The sequence below is a fragment of the Anguilla rostrata genome, chromosome 5 (genome assembly GCF_018555375.3).
Source record: "Anguilla rostrata isolate EN2019 chromosome 5, ASM1855537v3, whole genome shotgun sequence".
NCBI lineage: Eukaryota > Metazoa > Chordata > Actinopteri > Anguilliformes > Anguillidae > Anguilla > Anguilla rostrata.
This window is the reverse complement of record NC_057937.1, coordinates 55,713,844-55,741,343: the sequence shown is the minus strand read 5'-3', so window position 1 is coordinate 55,741,343 and position 27,500 is coordinate 55,713,844. Positions and strand designations below refer to the sequence as shown.

The 27,500-nt window shown below is 45.5% G+C and overlaps 4 protein-coding genes and 1 long non-coding RNA gene across 21 annotated transcripts in view; 2 read left to right on the top strand and 3 right to left on the bottom strand.

Annotated features, from left to right (window-relative positions):
- Positions 1-7,524, bottom strand: part of galns (galactosamine (N-acetyl)-6-sulfatase) — a 22,697-nt gene extending 15,173 nt beyond the window's left edge. Inside the window, exons 1-9 of the mRNA XM_064337266.1 lie at positions 7,210-7,524; positions 6,652-6,775; positions 5,364-5,438; positions 4,456-4,558; positions 3,908-4,051; positions 3,007-3,073; positions 2,721-2,848; positions 1,128-1,267; positions 57-160 (exon numbers count right to left, since the gene is read on the bottom strand). Coding sequence (XP_064193336.1) covers positions 57-160; positions 1,128-1,267; positions 2,721-2,848; positions 3,007-3,073; positions 3,908-4,051; positions 4,456-4,558; positions 5,364-5,438; positions 6,652-6,775; positions 7,210-7,374 — 1,050 coding nt within the window. The 5' untranslated portion in view covers positions 7,375-7,524. The remainder of the gene's footprint in view (positions 1-56; positions 161-1,127; positions 1,268-2,720; positions 2,849-3,006; positions 3,074-3,907; positions 4,052-4,455; positions 4,559-5,363; positions 5,439-6,651; positions 6,776-7,209) is intronic.
- A 73-nt stretch (positions 7,525-7,597) lies between these two features.
- Positions 7,598-9,403, top strand: trappc2l (trafficking protein particle complex subunit 2L). The gene is made up of 5 exons (XM_064337275.1): positions 7,598-7,795; positions 8,249-8,421; positions 8,833-8,920; positions 9,077-9,156; positions 9,244-9,403. The coding sequence occupies exons 1-5, from the start codon at positions 7,763-7,765 to the stop codon at positions 9,287-9,289; spliced, it is 420 nt and encodes a 139-aa protein (XP_064193345.1). The 5' UTR covers positions 7,598-7,762; the 3' UTR covers positions 9,290-9,403.
- A 561-nt stretch (positions 9,404-9,964) lies between these two features.
- On the bottom strand, positions 9,965-14,761 carry pabpn1l (PABPN1 like, cytoplasmic). 6 transcript variants are annotated; one of them, XM_064337270.1, is made up of 6 exons: positions 14,432-14,761; positions 13,453-13,605; positions 12,399-12,466; positions 12,118-12,224; positions 11,573-11,660; positions 9,965-10,868 (listed from the first exon to the last, which is right to left on the bottom strand). In XM_064337270.1, exons 2-6 carry the CDS (start codon positions 13,526-13,528, stop codon positions 10,569-10,571), a joined length of 639 nt encoding a protein of 212 aa, XP_064193340.1. In that variant the 5' UTR covers positions 13,529-13,605; positions 14,432-14,761; the 3' UTR covers positions 9,965-10,568. The 6 variants fall into 6 exon arrangements, with proteins under 6 accessions (XP_064193340.1, XP_064193339.1, XP_064193343.1 ...); XM_064337269.1 differs by having other exon boundaries at positions 13,453-13,561; positions 14,432-14,759; XM_064337273.1 differs by having other exon boundaries at positions 13,453-13,561; positions 14,361-14,473.
- LOC135255732 (uncharacterized) lies at positions 13,988-18,268 on the top strand. 7 transcript variants are annotated; one of them, XR_010330257.1, is made up of 4 exons: positions 14,051-14,364; positions 15,249-15,328; positions 17,090-17,161; positions 17,201-18,268. It is a non-coding gene; the product is annotated as an uncharacterized LOC135255732 (long non-coding RNA). The 7 variants fall into 7 exon arrangements; XR_010330253.1 differs by having other exon boundaries at positions 13,988-14,124; positions 17,090-18,268; XR_010330251.1 differs by having other exon boundaries at positions 14,050-14,364; positions 17,090-18,268.
- A 4,062-nt stretch (positions 18,269-22,330) lies between these two features.
- Positions 22,331-27,500, bottom strand: part of cbfa2t3 (CBFA2/RUNX1 partner transcriptional co-repressor 3) — a 55,700-nt gene continuing 50,530 nt past the window's right edge. For 4 of the 6 annotated variants that reach the window (XM_064337258.1, XM_064337260.1, XM_064337263.1 and 1 more), the window contains exons 10-12: positions 27,262-27,315; positions 24,826-25,016; positions 22,331-22,954 (exon numbers count right to left, since the gene is read on the bottom strand). In XM_064337258.1, the coding sequence (XP_064193328.1) occupies positions 22,562-22,954; positions 24,826-25,016; positions 27,262-27,315 (638 nt within the window). In that variant the 3' untranslated portion in view covers positions 22,331-22,561. The remainder of the gene's footprint in view (positions 22,955-24,825; positions 25,017-27,261; positions 27,316-27,500) is intronic. The other 2 variants (XM_064337259.1, XM_064337261.1) reach the window with 1 other exon arrangement.

The following is a 27,500-nucleotide window of genomic DNA, read 5'->3' as shown; positions in this document are numbered from 1 at the left end:
CGTGTGTGTGTGTGTGTGTGTGTGTGTGTGTGTGTGTGTGTGTTTGGGGTCCTCACCTTTCCTGCTGGGATGTGCCCGGGCCACCAGGCGATGGCAGGCTCCCTCATCCCTCCCTCAAAGGTGGTTTCCTTTCCACACAGGAAGGGCCCATTACTGCCACCTGTGAGCACATCACAAAGGGCCCATTACTCCGACCAGTGAGCACATCACAAAGGGTCCATTACTTCCACCTGTGAGCACATCACAAAGGGCCCATTACTTCCACCTGTGAGCACATCACAAAGGGCCCATTACTGCCACCTGTGAGCACATCACAAAGGGCCCATTACTTCCACCTGTGAGCACATCACAAAGGGCCCATTACTGCCACCTGTGAGCACATCACAAAGGGCCCATTACTCCCACCTGTGAGCACATCACAAAGGGCCCATTACTCCACCTGTGAGCACATCACAAAGGGCCCATTACTCCACCTGTGAGCACATCACAAAGGGTCCATTACTCCCACCTGTGAGCTCATCACAAAGGACCCATTACAGCCACCTGTGAGCACATCACAAAGGGCCCATTACTCCCACCTGTGAGCACATCACAAAGGGCCCATTACTCCCACCTGTGAGCTCATCACAAAGGGCCCATTACTCCCACCTGGGAGCACAACACAGAGCAGCACTCAGTAGCCCAGACAGAGACCTCCACCCAGCCAGAGGCCAGAAGACTTCCAGTAGTACCGCACGTCTGTGAAAGACCTGTGTAACCTGGGTAACAGGAAGCAGTACAAACTCTCACGTAATTAAACAGGAATACTGAGGTCAGCGTGCAGTGTGGGACAGGGAGGCAGCCTTTGTAACGAAAAGGTTCAAATCCTGGTGGAACTCCCGCTGTTGTAATCTTGAGCAAAAATATTTAACCTGGATTAGTTCAGTAAATATCTGTACATCTGCACAATTATATTTCATCAGGTAATTAAAAATTAAAATGCAAATGCAGTTTGAATTTTAATTATGTAAGGTGCCCTAGTTAGCACTTCGGCTAAGCAGATTTTGAAATAAAAATGAATCCAGTGTAATGTATTATAAGTCGCATGCCACTCAAGCGTGAGTTTGGCCCACTGGAAGCTCACTCACTCTGGTTTGGCCCCGACATCACCGCCGCCCCGTTGTCCGAGGTGAAGAACACAAAGGTCTCCTTGGCGATGCCGAGCCTCTTCAGCTCCTCCAGGATCACCCCCACGCTGTCGTCCAGCTCCATCACCGCATCGCCATAGCTACCGGTGCAGCAGCAGCAGCAGCCAATTACAATGCGAACCCCTTCCCTCGGCTACTCAAACCCAGCTCACCTGCGCTGTCCACTGTGTAAACACATAACCACCCAATTTCACCGTGGTTACGAGCTGAAAATGCTAACAGGTGTACAGACACCCAGTTTTTTTTTTTTTAAATGACTCCGAAGCAACAGAACACCAATTACTGGTCGAACACTGAAACGCCTGACATGCCATAACGACCCTTCCCCGCTCTGCGTGGCCTTCTGTTCCCAACCCCCCATGTAAAGGGCCTTCCCACCGCGATCCAGTCCTCTGTCAACACAGGCCTCATTTGGCATTCCGAAAGCCGTCTGGCTTGTGAGACCGGAGCAGGGAGAGAGTAAGCTAGAGGAATACTAAGCATTCCGAGTGGAGGCCGGCAAATTCACCCCCCCCTCCCCCTCCCTCCTTCCCTCAGGTGAAATTCAACAATGTGGTGGACCCACATTCCCAATGCTGAAAATGGCTACGCGTAAATATTGCACGAGTACGTCCGGTCCCGTGTATTTTATTTGCACTTTTAACATGCGATCCGGGTCGCTGTTTTAGAGAAAGCCAAGTGTTGTATTCGCCTCACGTCTTTGGTTGGTGGAAAGCCTGGACAATGGATTCGGTGCACCGACTGCATGCAGATGCATGGGTCTCCCATAGCAGTGTGTGGCATCACGGGCTCCTCGGAGAAGCATTAGACTCCGCCCACACCAAGCCATGAGTCATGAGGTATACCTGGCCTGAATGTAATTCTTTTTTGTGTGTATAGGAAACATGGACCATGGTCTGAGAACACACAGAGGATGTTGTGTGCGTGCGCTTGTGCATCGGAGACTGCATTGATCACACACACGTCTGGAATCTGGAGAAATATTATAGTAACAGTGTCTTAGAACCAATCAGGCAGAAGCCAAGGTCTTGCCCCCCCCCGAATGAATGAACATAAATGTAAAAGGTAACTGCTCAAGAGAACAACACGTTTGTAATGTGCTTGTGTTGCTGCCATGTGCTGCATAATTACACTTTCCTGTCTTCTGTCAGGAATACCAATTGGCGCTATGGATTGATCGACTAACGCAGCTAGTATGGTCCACACATGGAGACAAACGTCCATATCCCATTAGGAGAAATTCTCCTCCACTTTATTCAAAAATCTTTTCACGATTGTGCATCAACCAATCACGTCGCAGCACTCGGTTGCTGCTTCTGGTTTCCGTGACTGTCACTGCATAGAAGGGGCACATCTCCGAAGCCTTTTCTGTGTCTTTTCATGCTTTTTTCTCATGTTATTTCTCTAACGCAGATGGAATCGCACTTCTAATCCTGTTCCATCGCTGCAGAATCACCAGCCAATCCCGATTGCTGCAGAAGAGCGTGCACATCCCCCACCCCACCCCAGACTCAGACTCAGACTCAGACTCACCGGCCTCTCTGACTCTTCCCCAGGAAGCGCTTCGAGGCGTAGACGGGCGCGTGCGTGGCGTCCGCAGCCCAGTACAGGAAGAAAGGGCGCTGGGCCGAGGCCTGGGCGCGGAGGAACTCCAGGCCCTCCTGGAAGAGAAGGGGGCGTGACGGGCGTTAACATCCACCACCGGCAGAGTCACCATGGAAACCTAACCGTTTTTTTTAGGAGCTTAATCTAAGATGACTGCTGAATAAAAAACAGCCATCAAATTTTCAGTTCCTCCTTTGTGTGGCTGCTCACTCACCTGCAGGTAGATCTGTGTGAGGTTAGACTGCCCGCTTTTTTTGTTGATCCCAAACTCTTCGTAGTACCTGCAACACAACAAAATACAATTCTGATGCACTATTTCATACTTCATTGCACAACAAAATTTGCACCAGCACACTGGAAAAGTGGAGTCTCAACAGTTACATAATTTATTCTCAAATGTTTCCACTTCCAATAAATGGAAATAGGGAGTTCAGATTTATTGAATCAATATTTCCTTACAAGTTAATTATTGCATATGCAATTTGCATTTACATTTTATATAATGTTGCATTTGTGTTAAACATTTAGATTTTTGTACACAGCAATTTTTAGAAGCATCTAAAAAAAGAAGAAAAAAAAGAGCACAGGTATAAATGTGTGGCATCACTTTGATCTGAACACCAATACAACATCTTGCTCTGTCAGAGATGTTTCCAAATACAGAAACGCGCTCCCAAGAGCGGAATCAGCGACTCTGTATGGAGTCTGGAGTTTGTGCTACGTGCTCATTAGGAGCCTCTAGTGCTTCCCTTCCCTCAGGTGGGACACGGCCTACTGTCTCCGGGGGTGCGCGTCTTCCCCTGGACCAGGTATGGCAATTAAACTCCCGGCTAAGCGCAAAACCAGCACGCCCCCCGCCCCATCCCCAAACCCGCCCCCCTCAAATGATAGTGAGGTCACTCCGGAGGGAAATAAACGGGTGAAAAGTGAAACACACCGGAGCAGCTGGTACAGATGCGTGCGCAAACACACAGCCCCCCCCCCACACACCCAGCTCAGCCCGTAGGAGTTGCCTGTCCGGTCCAAGGCCATTTGTTACTGCTCCGCCAGCTCCGTGTGCACCTGTGTGTGTGTGTGTGTGTGTGTGTGTGTGATAGTGTATTCATGATGCGTACCTTCCCACCATCTGAGAGTTGTTGTAGACGGGAATGTTGGGTCTCACGCTGCTGTTGTAGGGGCCAAAGTGGCAGTTTGGAGCCCCGAACCACTGGTCAAAGCCATGCTCCAGGGGGAGGTGATGGGGCCTGTGGCCAAGATGCCTGGGAAGAGCCCACAATGCATGAGAACGCTTTTAATAATCTCAGTCATAACCATCATATCATCATCCCCACAGTCACAGTCATCGTCATCAGCATCAATTTCATCACAGCCATCATCATCAACACCACTACCACAGTCAACACTAACACAAACACCACCACCACAGTCATCACCATCACAAACACCACCATCACAGTTGTCATCATCATCATCAAGTACAAAGACAAGGAGCAAAAGCTTAGAGTTAAGGGTCCTTTGTTAGAAGCAGGATTCTTTGGGGGGAAGGGGGGGTTTATATTTGTTTTATTTTTCATAATGAAGTAGCATGCAAAGCTTTAGATGCGCGGAGCTTATTCTAATAGAGCGCGTTTGTGTGTTTATTCTTAAACAATAAGCCACCCACCATTTTCCAACAATCTTGTTCACATAGCCCATCTTCTTCAGCATCTGTGGGAGTAGGATCTCCTCATCAGAGATTCCTCCCACGATCTCCTGGGGAGTGTACGCTGTGACACACGGGTTCACAAGGGGTTAAAAGCGGTAGGACTGAGATCACATGCAAACGACTTCCTCCTCCATGCAAAACCAAAAATGACACAATGCAACCAGGGACCCCAGGGCTCACACAGCCATGGATATCACAGTATAACTCAAGAGTACTTCTTTTACATGCCGTGCCTCAAAGCAGTACATTTCTATTGCAACTGACTTTAATGAACTGTAATTATTAAAGCCAGTTCCATAGACAGTACAGTTTTCATAGACTGGGTGCAGCACTTAACTTTCAGAAGTTAAGGCCAACGGTAAAAACAAAAGGATGCACAAAATGGGATCTGGCTGTTAAAAATGTAGGATATGGCAACACAAAAAGTAGAAAAATTATCATCTGAACTTAAATGCAGTCTTGAGAAGAGTACATCTCTGTCCAAAAGCTCTCAAATAGGTATTAGACAGGACGGCAACAGTGAATGGCTTTTCTTTACAACGCAGCCAGCTGGCATAAAGCAGTTCTACTCACATTTTAGATATTTAGCAGATACACCCAGTGACCCGCACAGCTTATATACAATTTAATTATAAAGACTGCTATGAAGAAAATTGGAGTTAAGTACCTTGAACAAAGGCTACAACATCAGTGCCCAACCAGGGAATCAAACCTGCAACCTCTGTGCCCTAACCGCTATGCTACGCTGCTGCCGTTACGTCTCCGCTGGTCTTCCTCGGTCAGCACAGACTGCCTCTTTTCCCAGGAACACACAAGCAGAACGTGGACAGGTGGCCCAGCAGCAGCAGGCCGAATCGATCGCTCACCGTTCCGGGCGTGGGCGTTGGTGGTGTAGAATCCGTTCCTCACAGGTAACCTCCCAGTCAACAGGGAGGCTCGTGCTGTGAAAACACAGTAACAAACAATTCACACTTTTTTTTTTTTTTTTTTCAAAAACTTCAAATATGTTTTCGATACACTATTTTTCCTGTTGGCAAATACAAGGCGCAGATGTCTTTCCTGCCCTTAATTCAGAAGTGCAAAAACCACTTTCAGCTGCGGCTATGCCTCTTCGAAGCGCAACTGCCAATGTGTAACTTCAGTACATTGTTTCACATGCATTATATGGGATTTCATGCTATTTTGTAAAAATGCTACATGAGATCAACCTATCAACTTATTCATCAGAGAGTGCTCAATAAACACATGATATTTAATTAACACTTCCCAATTAACAACAGAAACAAATATGAACTGTAGAACACAAAAAGACTTTGCTAAAGACAAATATTTCTTGCCCCAAATAATCTGATAAGTGCATTCTCTAATATCTCCAAAAATGTACAATGTACAATACGCAATGCAACTGATTAAAGGTACTGTGGAGATAAACGCCCTCTTTATTGTGGTAAAATGGTGTTTCAGGTACCATGCAGAAAGGTTCATCAAAGCCAACAAATCACACACAGAAGATGAATAACTGATGCCATCTTATTTGCTTAAATATTAATTAGGAAAGAAAAGGCCTAATGGCAGACCTCATTTGCATAACAAGTTTATTCAAGTTCTCAAATGAGGTCCTATTAGCATATTTCAACGGTGTATTATCCTTATTTGCATAATGAGTCTTCTCTCCTCTGTCATCCAAGGGCATCTGGTTTAATATTTTGAATTATTCATTAAGTTGGGAGAGAATGCGCTTTTAAAGGACCCCTGCACCTTCAGTTTGACTAACCCATCCCCCATGCAGAGTACTTCTGCATTTTACCTCTTAATCACAGCTAGCAGCCATAACAAATTATTTTACTGGACTTTCTGTGGTTTTCTCTCCCATATTGCTTGTGTTGTGATGGATGAATACATTTCCCACATACTGCCAAAAGGCTAGCCACATCTGTCATGTGACTTCTACCACTTGAGGTACAGTGATTGGACAAACTACATTTGACTGTCTCTGTCTAAACATCCCATAATACCCATTCTGCTGACTGAATTAATTCCCCATAACTTCTGTTTTCTTGGCTCAGGAAAAAAAGCGTAATGTAATACTACCTGTAGAGTGAGAGAGGTATTTTTGTGTCATTTTTCTCACACTACAGACATTGTCACACTCACATGGAGAGCAGAGGGGGTTCGCAGAGTAGAAGTTGGGGAACACCATACCCTCGGCGGCCATGCGGTCCAGGTTTGGGGTCTCCTTCGAGGGCTGGCCAAATACCCCCAAATCGCCCCATCCCATCTGTGTTTCAGAAGGATTCACCAGATGAAAACATCATCGTTGTGTCAGCCTACGCATGTTACTTAGTTACTTACTGAAGGCTCATGTAATTTGTGATTTTTTAAAACGTCATGTGATAAAAAACAGGTGAGTAAGTTGTGTCTAGAGCTCATCTGAGAAAAACCCTCAGTGCTCACTTCTTTAAAAATGACAAAACAGGTCATGTTATAAGTGATCACAGTGGTACAGCCACTAAAACCTTCAAAACAACAAGTCGATTAAAGAGGCACACGTGCAAAAAGGATATAAAACAAAGTTATCACATTTTTTAACGGTCAAACAGAGCTGTACTACATTACCACAGTGAATTTCCGTATTTGAGAGACTGATATACACTTTGACAACTCAATCCATTACAGTTTTCCGTTTCAAAAGAATAAGTCCAAATCACTCACGTCATCCATAAGCATAATGATAATATTTGGAGTTGACCCATTTCTGGGCGCCTCTGACCAGCAACAACATAAAAAACTCAGGAGCAGAAGTGATACACTGTGAATTAAATGAAGACCCATTGCAGCTCCGAAAGCGCAAAGAAAGCAGTCAGGTGACAAATACATTCAGGAAGTTCCGAAGCACGGAGCTTCGAGATGAACAACTTTCTTGATTTTCTGTCCCCACGAACTTCTACGTTATGCAGAGGAAGTAGCAACGACGGTTGCATAGTAACATGTGTGTCTTTAGTAGTTTCCTACACCATCTTTATTTATGATCACGCGAGCTTTCTGATCACGATCTGCGGATGTGGATTTTAAAATACACATACAGCAGACAGAAAAGATATTTCAGCCAAAAGACGAACACCTCAATAGACTGTGCAAACGAAGCGATTAATAGTGGAGCAAGAAACACTGATTTTGTGAAAACAGAGTAAAACGGTGGATATCCAGCTGCTAAAGAGGAAGAGAGATCAAGGTCACGTGACGACTGTTTTTTCATAGTTCCAACATGGCGGTCTGTATTGCTGTCATTGCAAAAGAGGTACGATTAAATGTCTTTTTCTGCCATTATGTCATAAATGTTTTTGTCACGACTGGAGATTATGTTTATGCCTATGTAGTTAATTTCACAAACGAACGGAAAAGGTTGGCGATCTAACGCAGCTAGCTGACTGGCTACGATAGACAAAAGGTGCGCGACAGTTCACTTTCGTGCCTCAGCTAAACGCTATTATTATTAGCCTAGCGTTATTAGCATTTTCTGGCTAACGAGTAGTGTTAGCTTGTTTCGCAAAACTGTTGCTAGCTACATAGCTAATATTTTGTATTTTAAATAGATAGAAGGATCTTGACATTTCTCGAGTAACAGTTATTGCTGCAGGACTAGCATGTTACTAAAAGTATTGGGCTATCTTAATTACTTTAGCTAAATGGGTGCTTGTTGGCTAGTCTAGCAATTATTGGTGAACATTTTTGGAATTTATTTTTGCTCTAGAACTATCCTCTGTACATCCGGAGTGTACCTACGGAGAATGAGTTGAAGTTTCATTACACGGTCCATACCTCGCTGGATGTGGTGGAGGAGAAGATATCTGCGGTGGGAAAAGCCCTGGTTGATCAAAGAGAATTGTATCTTGGTCTGCTGTACCCAACAGAAGATTACAAAGTGTATCCTTTTAACACAGTATGTCTGATGTAACGCACATTAGCTAGCTTGCACTTGGTCATACGCATATAACAAGGGACATACTTCATTCACCGTATAGCCGTACGCCTGTGTACCGTGATGGACTGTCTTCTAACAGTGTTTCTTAGAGTAAAGTTGCTGATCGTTGTGTTGATCACTTAGCGTATATAGCGTTTTCTAAAACAGCCCTGGTTTATTTGGAAATATCGTCATAGTATTATGTTAGATGGTCCTGTATTCACTAGGCTAATTGAATAGGCCATGGGATAAACTACAGAACATTTTTTTGTTTCAAGTATTCGTGATAATACAGAGTTTAAAAAGTCTACAGCCTGTTTTTATAAATCTTATTTTCCGCATTTCATTGCCTATCTCCTTTACCCTGTGGCCAGATACGGCTATGTCACAAACTCCAAGGTGAAATTCGTCATCGTCGTCGATTCTTCGAACACATCTCTAAGAGACAATGAAATCCGCAGCGTAAGTTTTCCGTACAAATTCCTCTTTGTTTCTTTCCAGTTGACGTCGAGACCCGCGTCTGAAGAGGCTTTTCAATGCAGTCGTGGCTTAGTGACAGCAGTGTAGCGTAACGGTGTCCTTTTGCATTATGATCAATGGCACTCTACTGTCCCACAGATGTTCCGAAAGCTGCATAACTCCTTCACTGACGTGATGTGCAACCCTTTCTACAACCCTGGTGACCCCATCCAATCAAAGTAAGGGACATTTGCGATCATTAATAATAATTTGCATAATCTTGTGTGTAATCATCCTGGTATTGATTTGTGTGTGCTCTTTTACAGGGCCTTTGACAGCATGGTGTCTGCGATGATGGTGCAAGCTTGCTGATAACTCTGCTGTCAGATCTTGTGCTTTGTACATAACCCCTCCCCATAATTCTTTATTTTGTATTTATGACATTTGCCTGCTTCTTCATAAAATAAAGCATTCATTCTTCCTGTATCTGCAGTTGTTTTCTCGCATAAAAATACTGTGTATGGAAGCCTGTGCTGTCAAATCATTGCCCCATTGAACCTGCTGCATGTAAAAAAAAAAAAAAGAATAATTCCTGTTGGCCATTTCTTTTACATTTTTTTATTTGTCTTCCAGTAAAGAAAGTTTGTATGAAATATGTACAGTGATATGAACACAGAACACATCACTTTCCACAAAGTTGCCAAATTACAAAACAACTGAAATACTGATCACTTGAACAGCAAGGTACCATTATCCTTGCTGCCTCCAGATGCAGAGGTCTCTGAAAAGAAATGGGCAGACTAAACATAAAACAGGCCTTCAGTGTAAATGGCCTTCCTGCATTCGTGACTTCTTGGTTAATCTCCATTATAGGACTACAGTGTACACACCAATTTTCCTAATATATGTGAAACTTGAACACAAAGTCCATTGAGAAATACATTTTTACTAAACTTGCTTCTTTTTTCCCCCTCAATAGTGCAACGCTGTGTGTACAGATACGCACAAGGACTTGGGAGATTGTGGCACACATTAAAAACATCTTAGTTATGTTACTTTCACACCCACAATTTATTAAGTTTTAGTTATGGCAGAACAAATATTGAACACTTCCACCCTCCCTAAAAATAAGGGGTTGAAAAATTACATTTCGGGAGGATGGATTTTAGTTTCCCACAAAAAAAAAACAAAAAACAAAAAGAATGTTGCAATAATGTCACAAGGAAATTGCCTGATTCGTTATCACTTATCAAAAGCAGACATCTTCGTAGTCAGTGCGGGTAAATTTGACAAGTCATGTTATACAGATAGGCACAAGGCTTCAAGAAGTCCAAGATACATTTTTAATCTGTGATGCAGGAGATGTAGTTTAAACTGTAACCACCACACCTGCATGCTTACTGGCCCCTTGTTTACATTTGAGCAATGTCTCCATGAACAATATACAGTAAACAATCTTCAGCTCCTCAAATCCAGACATTGCTTTCAAGCCGTGGTCTACAAAGTCTCTGACTGAACGGACGATGTGTTACAAAAGCAGTTGGCTGTTGTCGAGCTCACACCTTTATTTTCAACGTACAAATAAAACACTTACACATCCAAAACTCCTCATCTCTGAGGTTGGGGAGAGGGGGGTGGCGGTCAGACGGTGCTACGGGTGCTGATTTCGGCTGGGACCGGGCCCGGAGTCGTCAGTGGGCGGGGTTATGAGCAGGAGGCAGGAGTGCCTTTTGGCGCCCTGGTCTCGGTGCTCTGTGGCCCCCCAGGGTCTCTTTCCCGGCAGGGGGGCGTAGGGGCGCGGAAGGGCCGACCTGGTCGATCGGCAGCGGTACCTGCCCCGGAAGCCGTTGAACCTGGACGCGCGGAAACCCCGCCCCCGGGATCGACCCCCTCGGTGGCTCCCCCTATCGGTGGTGCTGATGCCTGGCATGTTCGTCCTCTTGGGCAGCACCTGTGCAAAGCCCATGTAGACAATGTTATGCTCCTTACTAATAACAACAGTGCAGATTACAGAGCACAAATAATGTACAGCGCTTCTTAACCCTGATCCTGGTGGCCTACAATGTCCACTGGTTTTCATTACTCAGCACTTAACTGTTCAATTAAAGCGGCTGATTACAGTTAACTCAGATTTTTAAGATTAAACCAACAGCATAGTGGTTCTCCGGGATCAGGGTTAAGAACTGCTGAGCTACATGGTCAAGAGGCAGCTTGTAATGAGATCATAAAATACACATTAGCAGCACTTTAAATTAGTAATGTGTGGCGCTACAGGGAGCTGTCTGCATTTTAACCAATCAGAACAGGGACAGTGATTTACCTACTCCCACTTTCACACAAGCAAGATTAAAACCCACAGGTTTCGCAATGCTGTGTTTGGTGCGGATGGTGCATTGTGGGATACAATGTTTCAGCCCTATGAAGCTTTAATAAATGTTGCATTGAAATGTTATTTTTAAAAATGTACTACATTTTTGCGCCCAACAGTATTTTCTCCCAGTGCTCAAATTGCACAACTGTCTAAAAATAGTTTTCTCCTTGGAAACCAGACAGCATACACTACTACTGGTTACCACAACTTGTTCTTCAACCAATTCGCTTGCATTCAAAATGCAGGTTTTTGATGCGTCTCCTTCCCAAGACCCTGGAGCTCACCTTAATGACTCTGCCCCTGAAGAGTGTCTCGTCAAGTGTCATTGCTGTCCTCACAGAGTCTCTGTCCGAAAACTCAATATATGCAAAACTGAAGACAGAGAGCACTCATTTCAAACTCTGGTATACAACATAACGGAGAGTACTCATCTCAAACACTAGTATACAACATAACAGATGGCACTCATATCAAACACTAGTATACAACATACAGAGCGTACTCCTCTCAAACACTAGTAAACATAAGATACTCATCTCAAACACTAGTATACAACATAACAAATGGTACTCAACCTAAACACAAATATACAACATAACAGAGGCTACTCATCTCCAACACTAGCATACAACATAGCAGAGCGTACTTATCCCAAACGCTAGTACAGAACACATTCAATACGTTTTTATGCATTGTAGAAATGTTGTCATGCACGTCAATTCCGTTCGCCTTCAAATCACGAATCTTCAGCCAGCCCAAATGCACACCGTTCGCCTCTTGATAAAAGACAAACGGTAAGCGTGCAAGCCCACGGGCTCACAGAACTCACCCTTTCGGATGGCCAGTGAACTTGTCACACAGGATCGTCACGCGGTTCACAGGGCCGCAGCCATTGAAGTGGATTTCTAGCTCGTCAGCAGTCGCTCCGTAGTCCACCTGTTTTTTAATTTTTATTTTTTTTAAAGACAACCCACCAACAGCAGAAAAGGTAAGTGGTGGGGATCCATTAAAAGAAATTAAAAACAGTAATATTTTGCAGTAGATGTACAATATTAAAAGAAGTTTTTCATGCGAAATATAGCAAGCGTTCTGAAGGAGGAGTGAACTTACATTGCCCACATAGACGGATCTGTTGTCAGCATCTATTCTCTCCTCATGTGTCATTGTGTAGAACAGCCCTAGGAATAAAAAGTGAGACAAACGTCAGAATACTCCTTAGATAAGATCATAAAAATGGCAATCTGTACGCCTAAATATTAAACCGTCTTCACTTCTATTTAAAAAGCTGTAGTTCGTTTTAAAATTTGCTGCCACTTCTGGCACAATGGCAGTATTATAAATAGAAGCGCTGTCGGGAACGTCCTCTGTAACTGTAATTACCACGCACACATGCACTTACATATTAGAGCGAGGAGCACAGAGAATACACTGTTAACTGAAGACAGTGTGTTGAAGTAGTCAAATACTTCAGTCTCATTTATAACTTCAAAAATTCAGTCGCATTGGTAATCTTTTTTTGACTCCAGTACATTTCCTTTTAGCATAGCATCCTACACCCCCACACTAGTAGAGAATTCGTACACAGGCTACACACTGTACAATCCCGTCTTGCAAGATCTACAATAATTTGGGGGTGATATTCACCCTACTTGCTGTGACAAATTGTAATTAAAGCATTATTGAACGCTAGCAATGTCACCAAAAGCATAGTTTTAGTGGTTATATGTACAATTTATGTTTGCTGTCATATACATAACTTGTACATTAGCAGTCAATGTTTAACTCCTTGAAGGGTAGGTTTTTTGGAAAGTTTTTTCAAAATGATGTCAGTGTTCTAGAACTCCATTGCATTCCGTTACCAGTAGTGATTTTTACACCAGCATTAGATTGTTCCGTCAAGAACATTCTAATCACATACTTGTGACCTCACACCCTTAAAAGGTTGAAAACGGTCTTACTCTGCAGTATAGCTAATGCCCACCCAGGGCCTCAAACTCATGAGCATCTGGTACTGACGACCAGTGCCAACAACCATCGGCTTCCACACAGCTGCTCGTTCAAAATATCCGTGGGTGATGATGACGGTGTGATCTGCGGTGCTCTCCACACCGTGCCCCCACAGGGATGGGGGTGGGGGGTGGGGGTCGGCTGCACCACGACTCACCCGCCTGGGGGCTACAGATGAGCTGCTGCTCCGAGTCGTACTGCACCTCCCTCAGTTTCTCGGCCTCCTCTTCCATCTCCAGCACCCGGGCTTTGATGGCCTCTAGCTCCTGGGAAACAGCGTCAGCAAGGGGGTAACAGATGCACAAGACCTCTGTGCAAAGAGAAGCGTTTGCAGATTTATGGGCAAACAGAGGTTGCCTGTTGTGGATAAAGTCTGTTTATCTTTCTTTTTTAAAAAACAAAAACAAATGCATCCTTTAAAAAAGACCCTATGGTTTACAAAGCACGTCTCTAGAAAGATGCACAATGTATCCAACATACACATTTTCATACAAGCAACTGATTCCCCGTCCAAAAAAGAAAAGAGAAAAACACAATCACTAACGGATTATGCATGCAGTATGCTTCGCCATACTCATTAGCTTTCAAGAATACGGTACTTACACTGAGAGATTCACTTCAACGATATTTGAGTCTCCTATTTTTGTAGGCTATTGTTTACATGTATAAAGCAAACACGCAGCTGCATTCGGCCTGTCCAGATGCTAAGGCAGCTCCCGCCCTCAAGCTAGAGAGACACATTTTTCGCAGATGTACACGGCGCGAGCGAATGCCTGCGGGTGAAGGCAAAGACCGAATGCTTTTAGGCATCCGAAATATTCCATGAAACGTGAGTGCACAGATGAAATACCGAACGTTCAGGCTGCGGTGTGTTCTAAGCACTGGGGATACATCACTGCATTCCATTTAATATACGACGACCTACCGCGGACTAAATGTACCCAAATCTACCGCGAAAGAAGAAACTGTCGTCGCCAAACGATTTATTTCGAGTATCTGTCATTTTCTCATACGCGGCGAACAACGACGGGTTTTATTTTTTAAATCAAACGTAGAGGCACGTACCACGGTAAGCAAAAACCCTCTGATGTAAATCGATTGCAGCCGTTCTCATTACAGGCGCGTCTCACACTTACACGGTCCTCAATGCTATGATCTCTCGCGTACTCCCCGTCTAGAAGCCCCAGTGTATCGTGTCTCTGTTCCGCCATGTCAGAACTCAGCAGGCTCCAAAACCATGCCTGCTACAGCCCCCGCTTTCACCCGTACCCCTTTCACTAATCGATCCTCGATACAGCGCGTTACACCGCAAGATGCGCCAATGCAATGGGGGTATTCCGAAACGAATACGCCTCTCCTGTGCGAATATACGCAGCAATGTGCCAGTCTATATCTACCAGTAAACACAGGATTTGTATTTGGGGAAATTTTTTTTTTATCTGCCCGCTGGAATCAAATTTACTTCCAATGAGGGCGGGGTAGGGAAGAGACCTGCCAGTCAAGCTAATGACGGACTCACTGTTCGTAATCAGTGGTCACCTGTAGGTCACGTGGTGTAGCAGGTGCGTCGTCCTTACGATTCGTTAAAATGCTTTAGAAAATGTAGTTAATTTTGGGGGGAGGGGACATTTTTGAATGCCTACTGTTGCACACAGTAAATATCATTCACGAAGCTTTCCACCGCACTGTTTATAATTAAGATGTGACACAGCACAGGTAGATCGGAAATGGTCACTAATAAAATAAATTCGAGGACGAAAGCACAGATTTCCACTGGGAACATAGTATCCTACGCCTACAAGGCTAACACTGGTTTCCTTAAATATATTATCAATTTTAAAGACGCGTTTTATGCATCTTCATATATCGCCTTTATTCAACCAAATAAATAAATACATTCATTTTTAAAGGTCGCCCTGAATCAAATGCTATTGCATTTTTTTTAACCTCCAGCTTCCAGTGTCACGCTGTGTTCCGGTCAAGCACTTGATAGGCCTACACGAAGACGACTTTGCTGGACAGTAAAACGCACTGTAAGTAAATGGTTACAAACCAAGCATTAGATGCTTTGTAACTTCTGATTTTCAAGTCAGTTAATTTTCTTGGATGAATTTAACCGTTCTGTGGAAATATCTGCAATATCTGGTCAGCTACTCCAAAAGCCAGATTTGAATATAATTGCAAATTTACCTTTGATTGCATGGCTTGCTTCTATAATAGCATATAATGTATGGATTTATTTTTGTAAAACCAGATAGCGATTTTTGTTAATTTTTAAAAATCACCCAGAGACATAAAATGGTTCATATTCATTTTTTTTTAATTACACAGATACGTAGCTCAACACAGACAATAACCTGAATTAGAATGTTTATAGCGTCACATATCCAACATAGCGCACAATTAGAAAGAGAAATAGCAAAAAAGCTAAAGCATGCAAGAAATAAATTAAAACTCAGAGCTCAATTCTCCTGGCACAGTTGACTTTTTTTCTAGAGAAAGTTCACAGGACCTTTGAAATGGAACAGAAAATATTTTCTTTAACACACCAACCTTCGTACAGAAATGTATATTTTTCTGTAATTATGTATTGCACAATACAGTATATAATGCTTCCCTACACATATCAAATCAAACTTTCATTTATCTAAAGTATTATTATTATTTAATTTTTTTAAAAAGTCACTATAATGGCTTTTGAGCAACCAAGTGCTGCACCCAGCAACTTTTTTCAGCATTGTATCAGGGTCAAGTTTACATTGCAGACTGTTGTTTTACCAAACCTGTGGAAATAAAGTAACACGACAGGTAACATAGAGCCGTTGGTAGTGATACATTGGCAAAAAAACAAACAAAAAAAAAAACATACGAAAGCAAAAAAAAAAAAAAAAAAAACCATTGTACATCATTGAAGCTGACACCTCTATTCTTCCCTGGTGAAAACGTGAAGCACGGATGGATCCCTCGTGCACCATTCCCAAAACAGAAGGGGAAAAAAAAGAAAAGAATGCTTCTTTCCTCAAAACAGCGTCATTCCATGCCAAAACGAATGAGTCAGACCTCCTCCTGCACCTGCTAACTGCACGAGAAAGAAGCCCGTTTATTTATTTATAGCCCCCGAGGAAGGCTGGGCTCCAACCAGGCCTTCCCAGTTTCTGGTCTCTGATGAATTGGGAGCGATCCTCTGCTTGCTACCCCCTCGTTAAACGGTGATACCGAACAAATGTTTGTGTGTGTGTGTGGGTGGGTGTGTGTACAGAGCCCCTTGTTATATTATTAAGAAAAAAATGTGGAGATCTCTGTCATCAAAGATAGAATTCCTCAGCCCCCAAACCGGGAACCACCACACGAACCCGGGACTTCCCATGTGTGTGTCCGCACGGACACTGCGTGTGTTTAGGACGCAAAGGAGCGTTTTGGATTGTTTTGTTCTACGTGGGTTAATGTTGAACCGCAGACCACTTTTATTATGAGCCACCCCCCCCCCCCATCACCCCCCTCCTCCCAAACACCCCTTTTAAAGCCAGGAACACAGCATAAAGATCACACATGCCCTGAGGTGGCGCGTGCTTTTCTTTGATTAGGTTTCAGTTAGATTATGAGGCAAGATGGAGGGCGGTGGCAAAAAGATAATCGTACCGTGAGTTTGGGTCTTAAAAGGCCAGCAGACACACAAAGCACACCTGAAGGTATTCTGCCCATTTTTTTTTGCCTAATTATAAGAGGTTAAACTATTTGTTGTTGATTTGATCCCTTCTCTCCATTTTATATGTGGTGCCATTGATGTTCCTCAGGAGGTTCAAGTTGCCTGGGCTGTGGAGAAGAGGATGGGGCTGTGATGAAGAGGATGGGGCTGTGATGGAGGGGTCTGGGCTGTGATGAAGAGACCTGGCTGTGATGAAGAGGTCTGGGCTGTGATGAAGAGGACGGGGCTGTGATGAAGAGGCCTGGGCTGGGATGAAGAGGACAGGGCTGTGATGAAGAAGGTCTGGCTGTGATGAAGAGGACGGGGCTGTGATGAAGAGGCCTGGGCTGGGATGAAGAGGACGAGGCTGTGATGAAGAAGGCCTGGCTGTGATGAAGAGGACGGGGCTGTGATGAAGAGGCCTGGGCTGTGAGGAAGAGGCCTGGCTGTGATGAAGAGGCCTGGGCTGTGATGAAGAGGACGAGGCTGTGATGAAGAAGGCCTGGCTGTGATGAAGAGGACGGGGCTGTGATGAAGAAGGCCTGGGCTGTGAGGAAGAGGTCTGGCTGTGATGAAGAGGTCTGGCTGTGATGAAGAGACCTGGCTGTGATGAAGAGGCCTGGGCTGTGATGAAGAGGACAAGGCTGTGATGAAGAGGACGGGGCTGTGATGAAGAAGGCCTGGGCTGTGATGAAGAGGCCTGGGCTGGGATGAAGAGGACGGGGCTGTGATGAAGAGGTCTGGGCTGTGACACTTTCAGTCTGGCAAAGGGCACAGGCAGGAGCACCAGTGCGACTGAAGAGTTCCCAGTACGAAGCTTCATAGAACTGTGTGTAAACAGGCATCACTCAAAAACACCAGGGGGAGACACCACGATATGCGCAGCCAAGGCCTTTGACTTCGAAGAAGCAAACAATCATGTGCTTTGATCGCTTAAATGAAGAATGCCAAACCATGTACGTCTCCATCCACTCTGCGGCGTCGACCCGGACATTATGTTGTGCTTTAAGCAAGTGTCTATTTGAAGATACTTTGGTTCATTTAAAAAAAGCCCAGCTGTCTCTGCCGTGTCCGTGGCATGGCTGCTTACTGCTCAGGTCTACGGCCGTGCAGAAATGCTTTGGTCTGTGCTTTCGGTCGTTTATTTGGGTGGTAATCGATGTGGAAATGAATTAAAATGGAAACAGGACATGAGAGGATGATTTGCCTTGAAACCCCGCCTCCTCACACTCAGGGGCGTGGCCTCCATCTGAGTCAGGGAGCCAAAAAAATAAAAAAATTAATGGAATGAGGGGTTTTTCCAATTCTTTCAAGAGCACCACTACACTAAGACCTCAGATCATTAAAAAGCACCGCTGTGGTATTAAAAGTTACGTTCGGACTCTTAAACAAACATTCATCCCACAGATATTTAAACTTGAAAGAAAGAATTAAGCTCAGTTCCATAAGTGCTTGCATATTGTACAGATGGTTTGAGTCAGCACTGCGTGGAACAAAAACAGTCTTAAATTATATTACTGGATTTGAAACATCTGAACATTACTTAAAATTTAAAAAATTACTTAAAAGAGAAAAATTGAAGTTTTTTTATCAAAATTGTGGCCGAGCTGAGGCAACACAGCAAGACAGTTATTCATATTTACGTAAAAATGTTTTCCTTTTCCATTTGCGTGCTTAAAGTTCCCCTTGTTTCCTTAACCTTAGATATCTCTGTGCTCTGACACGGACAGAACAACAAAACTCTCCCTTGCCTGGGAATCTTTCAGTGGCTTTGTGTGTCTGCCAGCCAGCAACAACACTTCTCTCAGAGCAGCGTTGTGCGCTCTTATTTTGAATTCACAGTCCCCTGCCCCACCCCGCGGCCCCACACACAGGATATCCACAGGGTTCAGTGGGTAGTCAGAGGTAGAGTGATCAATGCCGGCTTGTTGGCGAGGAGTGGAATGGGCGGGCTCTAGTGAGAGCCGGACTGAGGGATCGTGGGATAGCAGAATGCTGTGAAGGTTCAGACAGAGAGACAGGAGAGAACAAGATCTAATTGCAATATTTGGGTAACATATATAATACATATATATGTTTACTATACAAAACACATGAACAGATGCAGGGTACCTTGGAGTTAATCATCACACTTGCAATACTCTATATATTACTTTTGATTATGAAAAATATGAAAATAGACAATGTACAACTGACAAAAAATAAAGGCTGTTGATGCTAACAGAAGCCTTTTTTGTACCTATCCCGATTATGCACTTTATTTAAATCTGAACAGATAGACAGATCCTACTGTTAATAACTGAAACAAACAGAGAAACAGACATTTAAAAAAAATCACATTCAAGTTTGGTCCATTTCAGAGGTACAGGTAATATGTGGCCAGATCAGATAGGGTTTGTGTCATATGGTTTGGACATCCATAATGTTCCATTATATTTTCACTTAAAAAGGACAAATTGTCAAAACATGAGACATCACATTGAGTTCTGCAAACTGTAGATATTTGTGGATCTAAATTAAATGGTTTAAACAGGGATTTCACGTCAAATTAGCCACAGTCAAAGGCTCATATTGTTCAGGAACCTTTTGTAGGTACTGTATACATTTTTTGCTGAAATCTGACTCTCTTACACAGCAAAGGCCCACTATTCTTCCATTACCAATTCGTAAACTTAATCTTTGATCATATTCTAAAAATTAAGCAGATCAAAGGCCAGAAAATAACTGATATTTAATTCGGTGTAGAAATGAGATTTTCATTGTGGATGTGGGTTTCCCATCGTTGACCAGTAAACATGTCTAAAGTTTCATTTCATCTGAAGACGGCTGCACTGTCGTAGGGGTGAAACTACTGCAGTGGCACTTTTGCCCAAAGGATGGCAATGTTTCACATGAATTCAGATAACTGGATCTCCAAACCCCGACTGCCTGGACAAGATAAAGCAGAGCCAGTTAGCCTTATGCCGATTATGTTTTGACAGTGGGTCAGTGTGGGAAAGCCTAGCCACCGCTAGCATGTTTAGCCATAAAAATAATGGGGCAGCAGATTTGGAAAATCAACTTGCATTGCTCAATGATGCACACGTCGGTTAAACGTTTTCAGTTGGTTCTTCTCCACTGACAGAGTGTGTGAAGTATGCCAACGGTGACCAGTGATTCTGCGATCAAATCGCTTGATTGTCCTGTATTATGTAGATTGCCCACATAAACAAGACTGAGCAAATATGGAAATATTAAGCCTCTGAACTAGTATCCGTAATGCCTTCACTTAAAAAAAAAATGAAATGGACAAAGGAAAAAACATCATATTGTAGACTTTACACATTAAAGGTTTCTCTTATTTGGCAAACACATTTTTTGGACCTCTTCAGATACTATATACATTCACATTGAACTGCTGTGACTTTAAATATATTTATATGTATATTTATATTATATATATTTATATATACCACCCTATGGGCAGGAGTTGAGGTTTTATTCAGTAGCTGAATTCTCTTTTCATATTGCACCTCTGTCCTCTCGCTGTCTCACAATGCGAGCAATACAAAATATTTTACATGAGGAGTTACTTCCCATCTCCTACCACAAAAAACAACATGGACTGTCTCCACAAAAGCTCTTTACTTCTGCTCCAAAGTTAAGCACAAACCTCTGTCTCCTTGCCTGGAAACGTGTGTTCTGGATACTCTGGCAGCCAAAGGTTAATGTGGACATAGACATATTGTTGAAATAACAAAAAAAAAAATATTAAAATAAAAAACCACAAATGAGTTTGATCCCTTCTCAGATGTCCGATTGGTGGTCCTATCAAGGAAGGGAGGGATGGCACACATGGGGTGGCAGTATGGATGGAGGGTAGGAGAAAGAGAGAGAGAGAGAGAGAGAAAGAGAGCGAGAGTGACAGGAAGTGAGAGAAGAAGAGAACCAGGTGGACACCGCATACAAGTCGCTACACTCTGTCATGCTTTGGAAAATAAAAGAAACAGGAAACACAAGAAGAGGAGACCCACTGAAACATCTCCTCAGAAAAAGAAAACCGTTAAAAGTATAAGATCAGAACAGCTATCCTATTGTACAATGCTTGCTTGGATGTTTCTTTTCTTTCTTTGAGGTTTTGGCAGTTTGTCTTCTCGGGGTAGTGCCAGACATCTTTTTCTTTCTATCCATATCGTTGCCTTCCATAAAAAATAAAAAAAAACCACTGTCTTATTCAGCTTCTCGGTATTTTCTTTTATTTGTTGTTGGTGCACTTAAAAAAAAACTCAGCACAGAAAGTCTCTCCTTTGTCGTTACTTCAGAAGCCACGCGGCCATGACACGACACGTTCGCCGACGTTTTTTTTTTGTAGCTTTCCTTCCTGTAGCTCACAGCTGTACTGCAGTCTGCCTGTCAATCAGCACGGACATGCCGCTGACAAGTTGAAGTAGCTTGCGTTTGGTTACAAGATGAGTGCTTCTCCGTCTGTCACTTCATAACTTTGGCAGTGTAATAAAAATAGAAGGTTTGGATTGTGTTTTTTTTTTTCTTTTTTTTTTTAATAATTCATTTGGATTCACATCGGTACAGAGAGGTGAGTCCGGTGTAGATTTTCTTGGCTTGCTAGCAAGGTAGTTAATGGGTTTTCACTTTTTCTTTCTTTCTTTCTTATTTCTCTAGAATTTTTGGGCTACTCTTTATTTATTATTGTATTTAAAGCCAAAAAATGAAACAGTAAAAAGTAATCCTTTGACAAAGCAAACAGTTATTTTTCAAACGGAACAGTTCCCAGGGAAACGATGTGGACAATTTGTATGACCTTTGAACCCCCTGGTCGCGGGGAACGGGATGCCCTGAAGTGCATCTTTTCTTTTTTTTTCAGGCCAGAAGACCACACTCAGACCAGCTGCTGTGAGAACTTGTGCACTGAGCGATCTCCACATGGTCCATTACCGTATGTGTGTATGATGGGGTCCCACAAATTATCCCGGTCTCTCCCATACGTAGCTGAGTTTCAGGAGCTGGAGCCATCGCTGTTATTGAAGGTCGAGGGATCAGTATCATGCACAGGCCCCCACGTATGTACCATACACAGTTTACACAGGGCTTATTTTGCGAGAGCCAGATGTTGGCCATGCCTGTTATATGACCAAGCAGTTATTCATTCAAAGCTATCAAGGGCCAGCTATGTGTGGAGGATGCTGTTGTTTCTTGCTTTTAATAGAAAGAAAAAAAATTAAAAAAACCTCTTAGATTTCAAGGTTATGTGCCAAAAGGGCCAGTCCATAAAAGTACATTACTTTTGGCTGCTGGTAAAATAAGCCCCTTGGCTCATGCTATACAGTAAAGCAGACAACCACACACACAGGACTTTTGGGGAGTTGAGAAAAGGAGACAGATCTTCAGGTGGTCGAGACAGCAGGGGGACGCGGGGTTTTTTTCGCGACTTTGAAGAGGAAAAGGGACATGGCAGAGGTTCCTCAGTCTCTCCAGAAAAGAGGGTGCTGTAGCAGCAGTCAGGGAGGTTTGTGGGCGGGGGGGGGGCGGGGGCGTCTGGTGGGGGCGGCAGGCCTGTGGGGGGGGGGTGGGGGGGGGTGTGATGTCAGCGGGAGGCGCTGTCCAGCAGGGCGGGCGTGGCCGGGGTCGTGGATCTGGAGGCACTGCTAGAACCAGCTTCCTTGGGGCTGCCCGAAACGCTGGCCCCCGCCGAGCCCCCGCCGGCCTGGCCCGGCAGGGACAGGGACAGGGACAGCGAGGCCGGGGGGGCTCCCCCCGAATGCGTGGGGGGCGCCGCCGCGGAGATGGAGGAGGAGGAGGCGGAGGAGGAGGGCATTCCCTGGGGGACCCCGGAGCCCCCCGGCCTCCCCTGCAGGCCCTGGCCGCACGCGTGGTGGTGCTTCTCCCAGTCCTTGTGCTGGCAGAAGGAGCCGCAGTAGCGCGCCGCGTTGCACCCGCTGCACGTCTCGCTGGCCTTGCGCCCGCAGTTCCAGCAGCTCTGGGGAGAGAGAGAGAGAGAGAGAGAGAGAGAGAGAGAGGGGCTCGCCGTTAGCCTTGTCGCGCACGATGCGAAACACTAGGGGGCCCGGTCACGAAAATCACGGTCCTCGAGGGCCGAGAGCTGCTGCGTTTACCACCCGCCCTTTACCTGGGAGTCAGGTGTGAAGACAGTCTGGCCAATCGGTGGCATTAACTGTTCAGTTAAATACCTGGGATTAAAGAAAACTAGGGCCGGATTTGGATTTGAGGGCCAGATTTGAGTATCCCTGTACTCTGGTTTTACCTCGCTGGCTGCCAGCCACCGCGAGTTCTCTCTCCGATCTCCACAGCGAGAGACAGGAGTTCATCGGTCAGGGGCCGTGTCCGAAAAAAACAGCTTACTCGCCTACTATGGAAGTTGAGTACGCTGGATGAGAAAGTTGTTAAGTGTGCGAAACTTTCTCCAACTGTAATGTGTTTAAAATTCCTGGATGATGTGCTTATTTCCCCTTGTTTTGCTGAGTGTGTGTACTTCAGGAAGTAAACCATGCTTTTTAGGAGGTCCCACAGTACTGCGTGGGAGGTCCATAGAGTGTTCAGTGGGGAGGTGCCCATAAATCAGAGAGGAAGAGGCTGTTTCGCAGCACCGTTGGAAAACAGCGTGGAGGATAATTTTCACATGCTTCCCATCGTGTACAAAAATATGCACCGAACAGCAGGCGGTGTGTTTGGTAGACCGTACATATTTTGAAGATACAGCGGTTAGGAGGCTGATACCGATTAAGAGTGTCAAAGAAGTGCACGCACTTTAGCTGCAGCGCCCCCTGTGTCGGTGGTGGAGGCATAGCCCTGATATTGAGAATACTGTACACCGGGAACCTGCAGTACATAGTAAATGGACTGCATTTATATAGCGCTTTTATCCAAAGTGCTTTACAATTGATGCCTCTCATTCGCCAGAGCAGTTAGGGGTTAGGGGTTAGGTGTCTTGCTCAAGGACACTTCGACACGCCCAGGGCGGGGTTTGAACCGGCAACCCTCCGACTGCCAGACAATCGGTCTTACCTCCTGAGCTATGTCGCCCCAATATTAGTAAAATATAAAAATTACCGAAAACATGACCGTCGCTTTTGTATCCTCAAAGGTATTCATTTATTGGCAGCCGGGAGTCAGCGGCCGCCGCGTAACAGATAAAACGTCTGCTGCCCTGCTCCTCTCCGCGCCGTTTCCGCTCCCGTTTCCCTAGCCGCGGTCGGTGCGTAAACAACATCGCCATGGTAATTGAGCAGAGGAAGGCGGCGCTCCGTTCGGGCCTTTAATAATAAAACAATGCCTCGGCTGTGTGCTCCCAGGCCCCGGCACAGCTGCGGCGGTCTCACACCCAAACACAGCGCAACGCGGAGGAGGAGGAGGAGGAGGAGGAGGAACTGTGCCGGGGGGGCGGGGGAGGTTTGGGCTTTTTGGGGGGTATTTTTTGGGTGGGGGGGACAGTGGTGTGGGCAGGGCGGTGCATGAGAATGGGAGCTGCGTGTGAAGAGTGTACGGTGGTGGGAGGAAGGGAGTAGGAAGGGGACCTAGAAATATGTACATAGTGTTTTTAGTGTATATGGTAATGAAATTACAGAAATCTTTTCAAAAACAATTCCCCACTTTCTCCTCCTGGACTGGAGGTGAGGGGTAAATGGTAAATGGACTGCATTTATATAGCGCTTTTATCCAGAGCACTTTACAGTTGATGCCTCTCATTCACCAGAGCAGTTTGGGGTTAGGTGTCTTGCTCAGGGACACTTCGACACGCGCAGGGCGGGGGATCGAACCGACAACCCTCCGACTGCCAGACAACCTCTCTTGCCTCCTGAGCTATGTCGCCCCATAGGGGCACCTGCTCACCTCACTGGAGTCCTCCTGCTGGTTGATGACGGTCAGCGCGTCCTCCGAGGCCTGCCTCTTGGCCTCGGCCAGCGCCCGCTCCATCTTGGACCGCTCGGCGGAGATCATCTCGTGGGCCTTGCGCTCGGCGTCGGACACGGCCTTCTGCAGCTCCGACAGGGCCTGCCTCTTCACCTCGTTCACCGCCTCCTCTGCAGAGAGGGAGCGAGGGAGGGAGGGAGGGAGAGAAGGAGGGAGGGAGAGAGGAGAAAGCCATGCAAGGCAGGAGACAGAGAGAGAGGGAAAGGGAGAGAGAGAGACAGAGAGGGAGACAGAGAGGGAGGGTATGGAGCGAGAGAGAGGGAGAGAGGAGAAAGCCATGCAAGACAGGAGACAGAAAGAGAGGGAGGAGGGTGGGGAGAGAGAGTGAGAGAGGGAGGAAGAGAGAGAGTGAGAGAGCAAGGGCGACAGGAGAGAGGGAAGTACAGAGCGAAAGAAAGAGAGTAAGAGAGAGGAGAAAGCCATGCAAGGCAGGACACAGAGAGAGAGGAGAGGGGGGAGAGAGTAAGACAGGGAGAGAGAGAGTGAGAGAGTGAGGGGGGCAGGAGAGAGGGAGAGAGAGTGAGCGAGGGGAGACAGGTGAGAGGGAAGTAAAGAGTAGGAGATAGAGTGAAAAAAAGAATCAGAATAGGAGAGTGCAATGCAGAAAGAGGAGAAGCCATGCAAAGTAGGAGTAAGAGTGAGAGAGAGAGAGAGGGAGAGAGGGAGAAATGGACAGCATGTGAACTCCTGGCACCTTGGTCCTCCCTGTACCACCACCATCATCCTTTATTGAGACGCTCTAAGCTCCCAATCTGTTTCGGCAGCAGGGACAGATGCACATCATCCAACATTTAAAACACCCTGTCACAAAGTCTTTAATAATTCAATAAAACAAAGTCGGGCAACAATGACTTTGAGCGCTGACAACAGCAGATGTCTCAAAAAAAAAAAAAACTGCTGGAGAACTTCTCCCACATTTTCCCCAACATTTAAATTTTCTTTTTTTAAGCATACAGTACTTATGATGTCTCTTTTTCTTCTGAATGAAGAAGGAAAACCCTAAAGACTACATTTCCCATATTTACTACGCGTGATCCTGGCGAAGGCAGAGTGCAGCGAGTGAGGTTTAAGCATCCCTTCTCAGCTCCGCAGATGTCATTGTGTCCGAGTGAACAGACCTGTGTTATTAGGACAGGCAGGTGTGCGGCCTAGCTCACAGCCAACAGCCTGAAACAGGCAGTCAGGGTCCCGCGGGCTGGTCGGGGGGGGGGGGACAGACGGTCAGTGTTTATCGCGGTTATAATCGCCTCCCGTTCGCTCCATTATTTACAATGTTATCCTCCGTCTCCCGGGGACCAACGCAAGGACAAAAAAACAGGAGCGGTTCTGTTTTAGTCCTTTATTTGCTCACATTCGTTCAGGGAGCAAGGGCAGCCCGTTTCTGTCATTTATTAGCCTGACGGCTATTCCCCGATCACGTGGACAGAAGTACGAGATTATGACATGAAATTAATTTAGCCATTCCTAACAGCATTAGAGAGCATAGTGAGAGGGACAGTGGCATTAGCGATGACAATGTCACTCAAGCAAACAGAATCCCGGAAGTGTCAGCGCCCCCTTCAGGCGAGGAGGACTCCGCGCAGCGTGCTCAGAGCCACACAAGCCTGCTGATTATTCATCACGTGGAGTCGGAACGGAAGGCACAAATAGCACTAATACATCTCCTGCCATCCAAAGTGGCCCCTCCCCCAAACAGAGTCAGCAGGTAGCGGGGTACGCGGTGTTCCTCGGAGCTACTGGAGTTTCAGATCACGCAGAGAGCTCTAACGACACTGTGCGCTCTGCTGGGGAAGCATTTACCCCCCCTGCACGTTCCTTTCTTCCTGTCCCATCTCCTGTTTATCTCTCTCTCACTCTCCCTCCCTCCCTGCCTCTCTCTCTTTTTTCTTTTCCGCTCACTTTCTTCCCTCTATCTTTGCCCCACACCGGGCCGGCTGGCCGTCCGTCAGGTTTTGGCGCCTGGGCACCGCGTGATTAGCTTGCAAATTTAATTAATGTTATCGAGCGGGCTCTGGAACAGATGCTGGAGCAATTAGCACGTAATGAAAAAGGCCGGGGGAGGCAGAAATATTAACGTTTTCATTCCGGAGGGAGTCGGCAGGTTCGGCTTTTGGCTTCTCTCTGGGGTGGGGGTGGGGGTGGGGGCTCGCTCCTTCTTCAAAAGCGCGGTGGTTTCCGGACCTCGCTAGAACCAGAGACGGTGCTCCTTCTTGGCTAATTAATTAAGAGGCGCGCTCCACGGCGGTGCAGTTCACAGGGGAGCAGGGCAGAGGGGGCGCACCCCTGTGAGGCGCACCGTCCGTTTGGGCTGGGGGGGTGAGAGGGTGAGAGGGTGGGGGGGGGGTAGTTACTCACCCTGTTTGCTCTGGAGTTGCTTTAGTGCTGGGGAGAGCGGGACGCTTGTCGGACCTGCATGAAAAACAGCTGCAATTAAAAGGCCATTACCGCCGGCAAAAATGCAGCGGCATCCGCGCGGACAACAGCAGCATCTTCTCTTCTCTTCTCTTCTCTTCTCTTTTTTTATATTCTTTTCTTTTCTTTTTTGTGCCGCATTCATGCATGGCTGCTTCTTTTAACTGCGTTGACTGGACTGG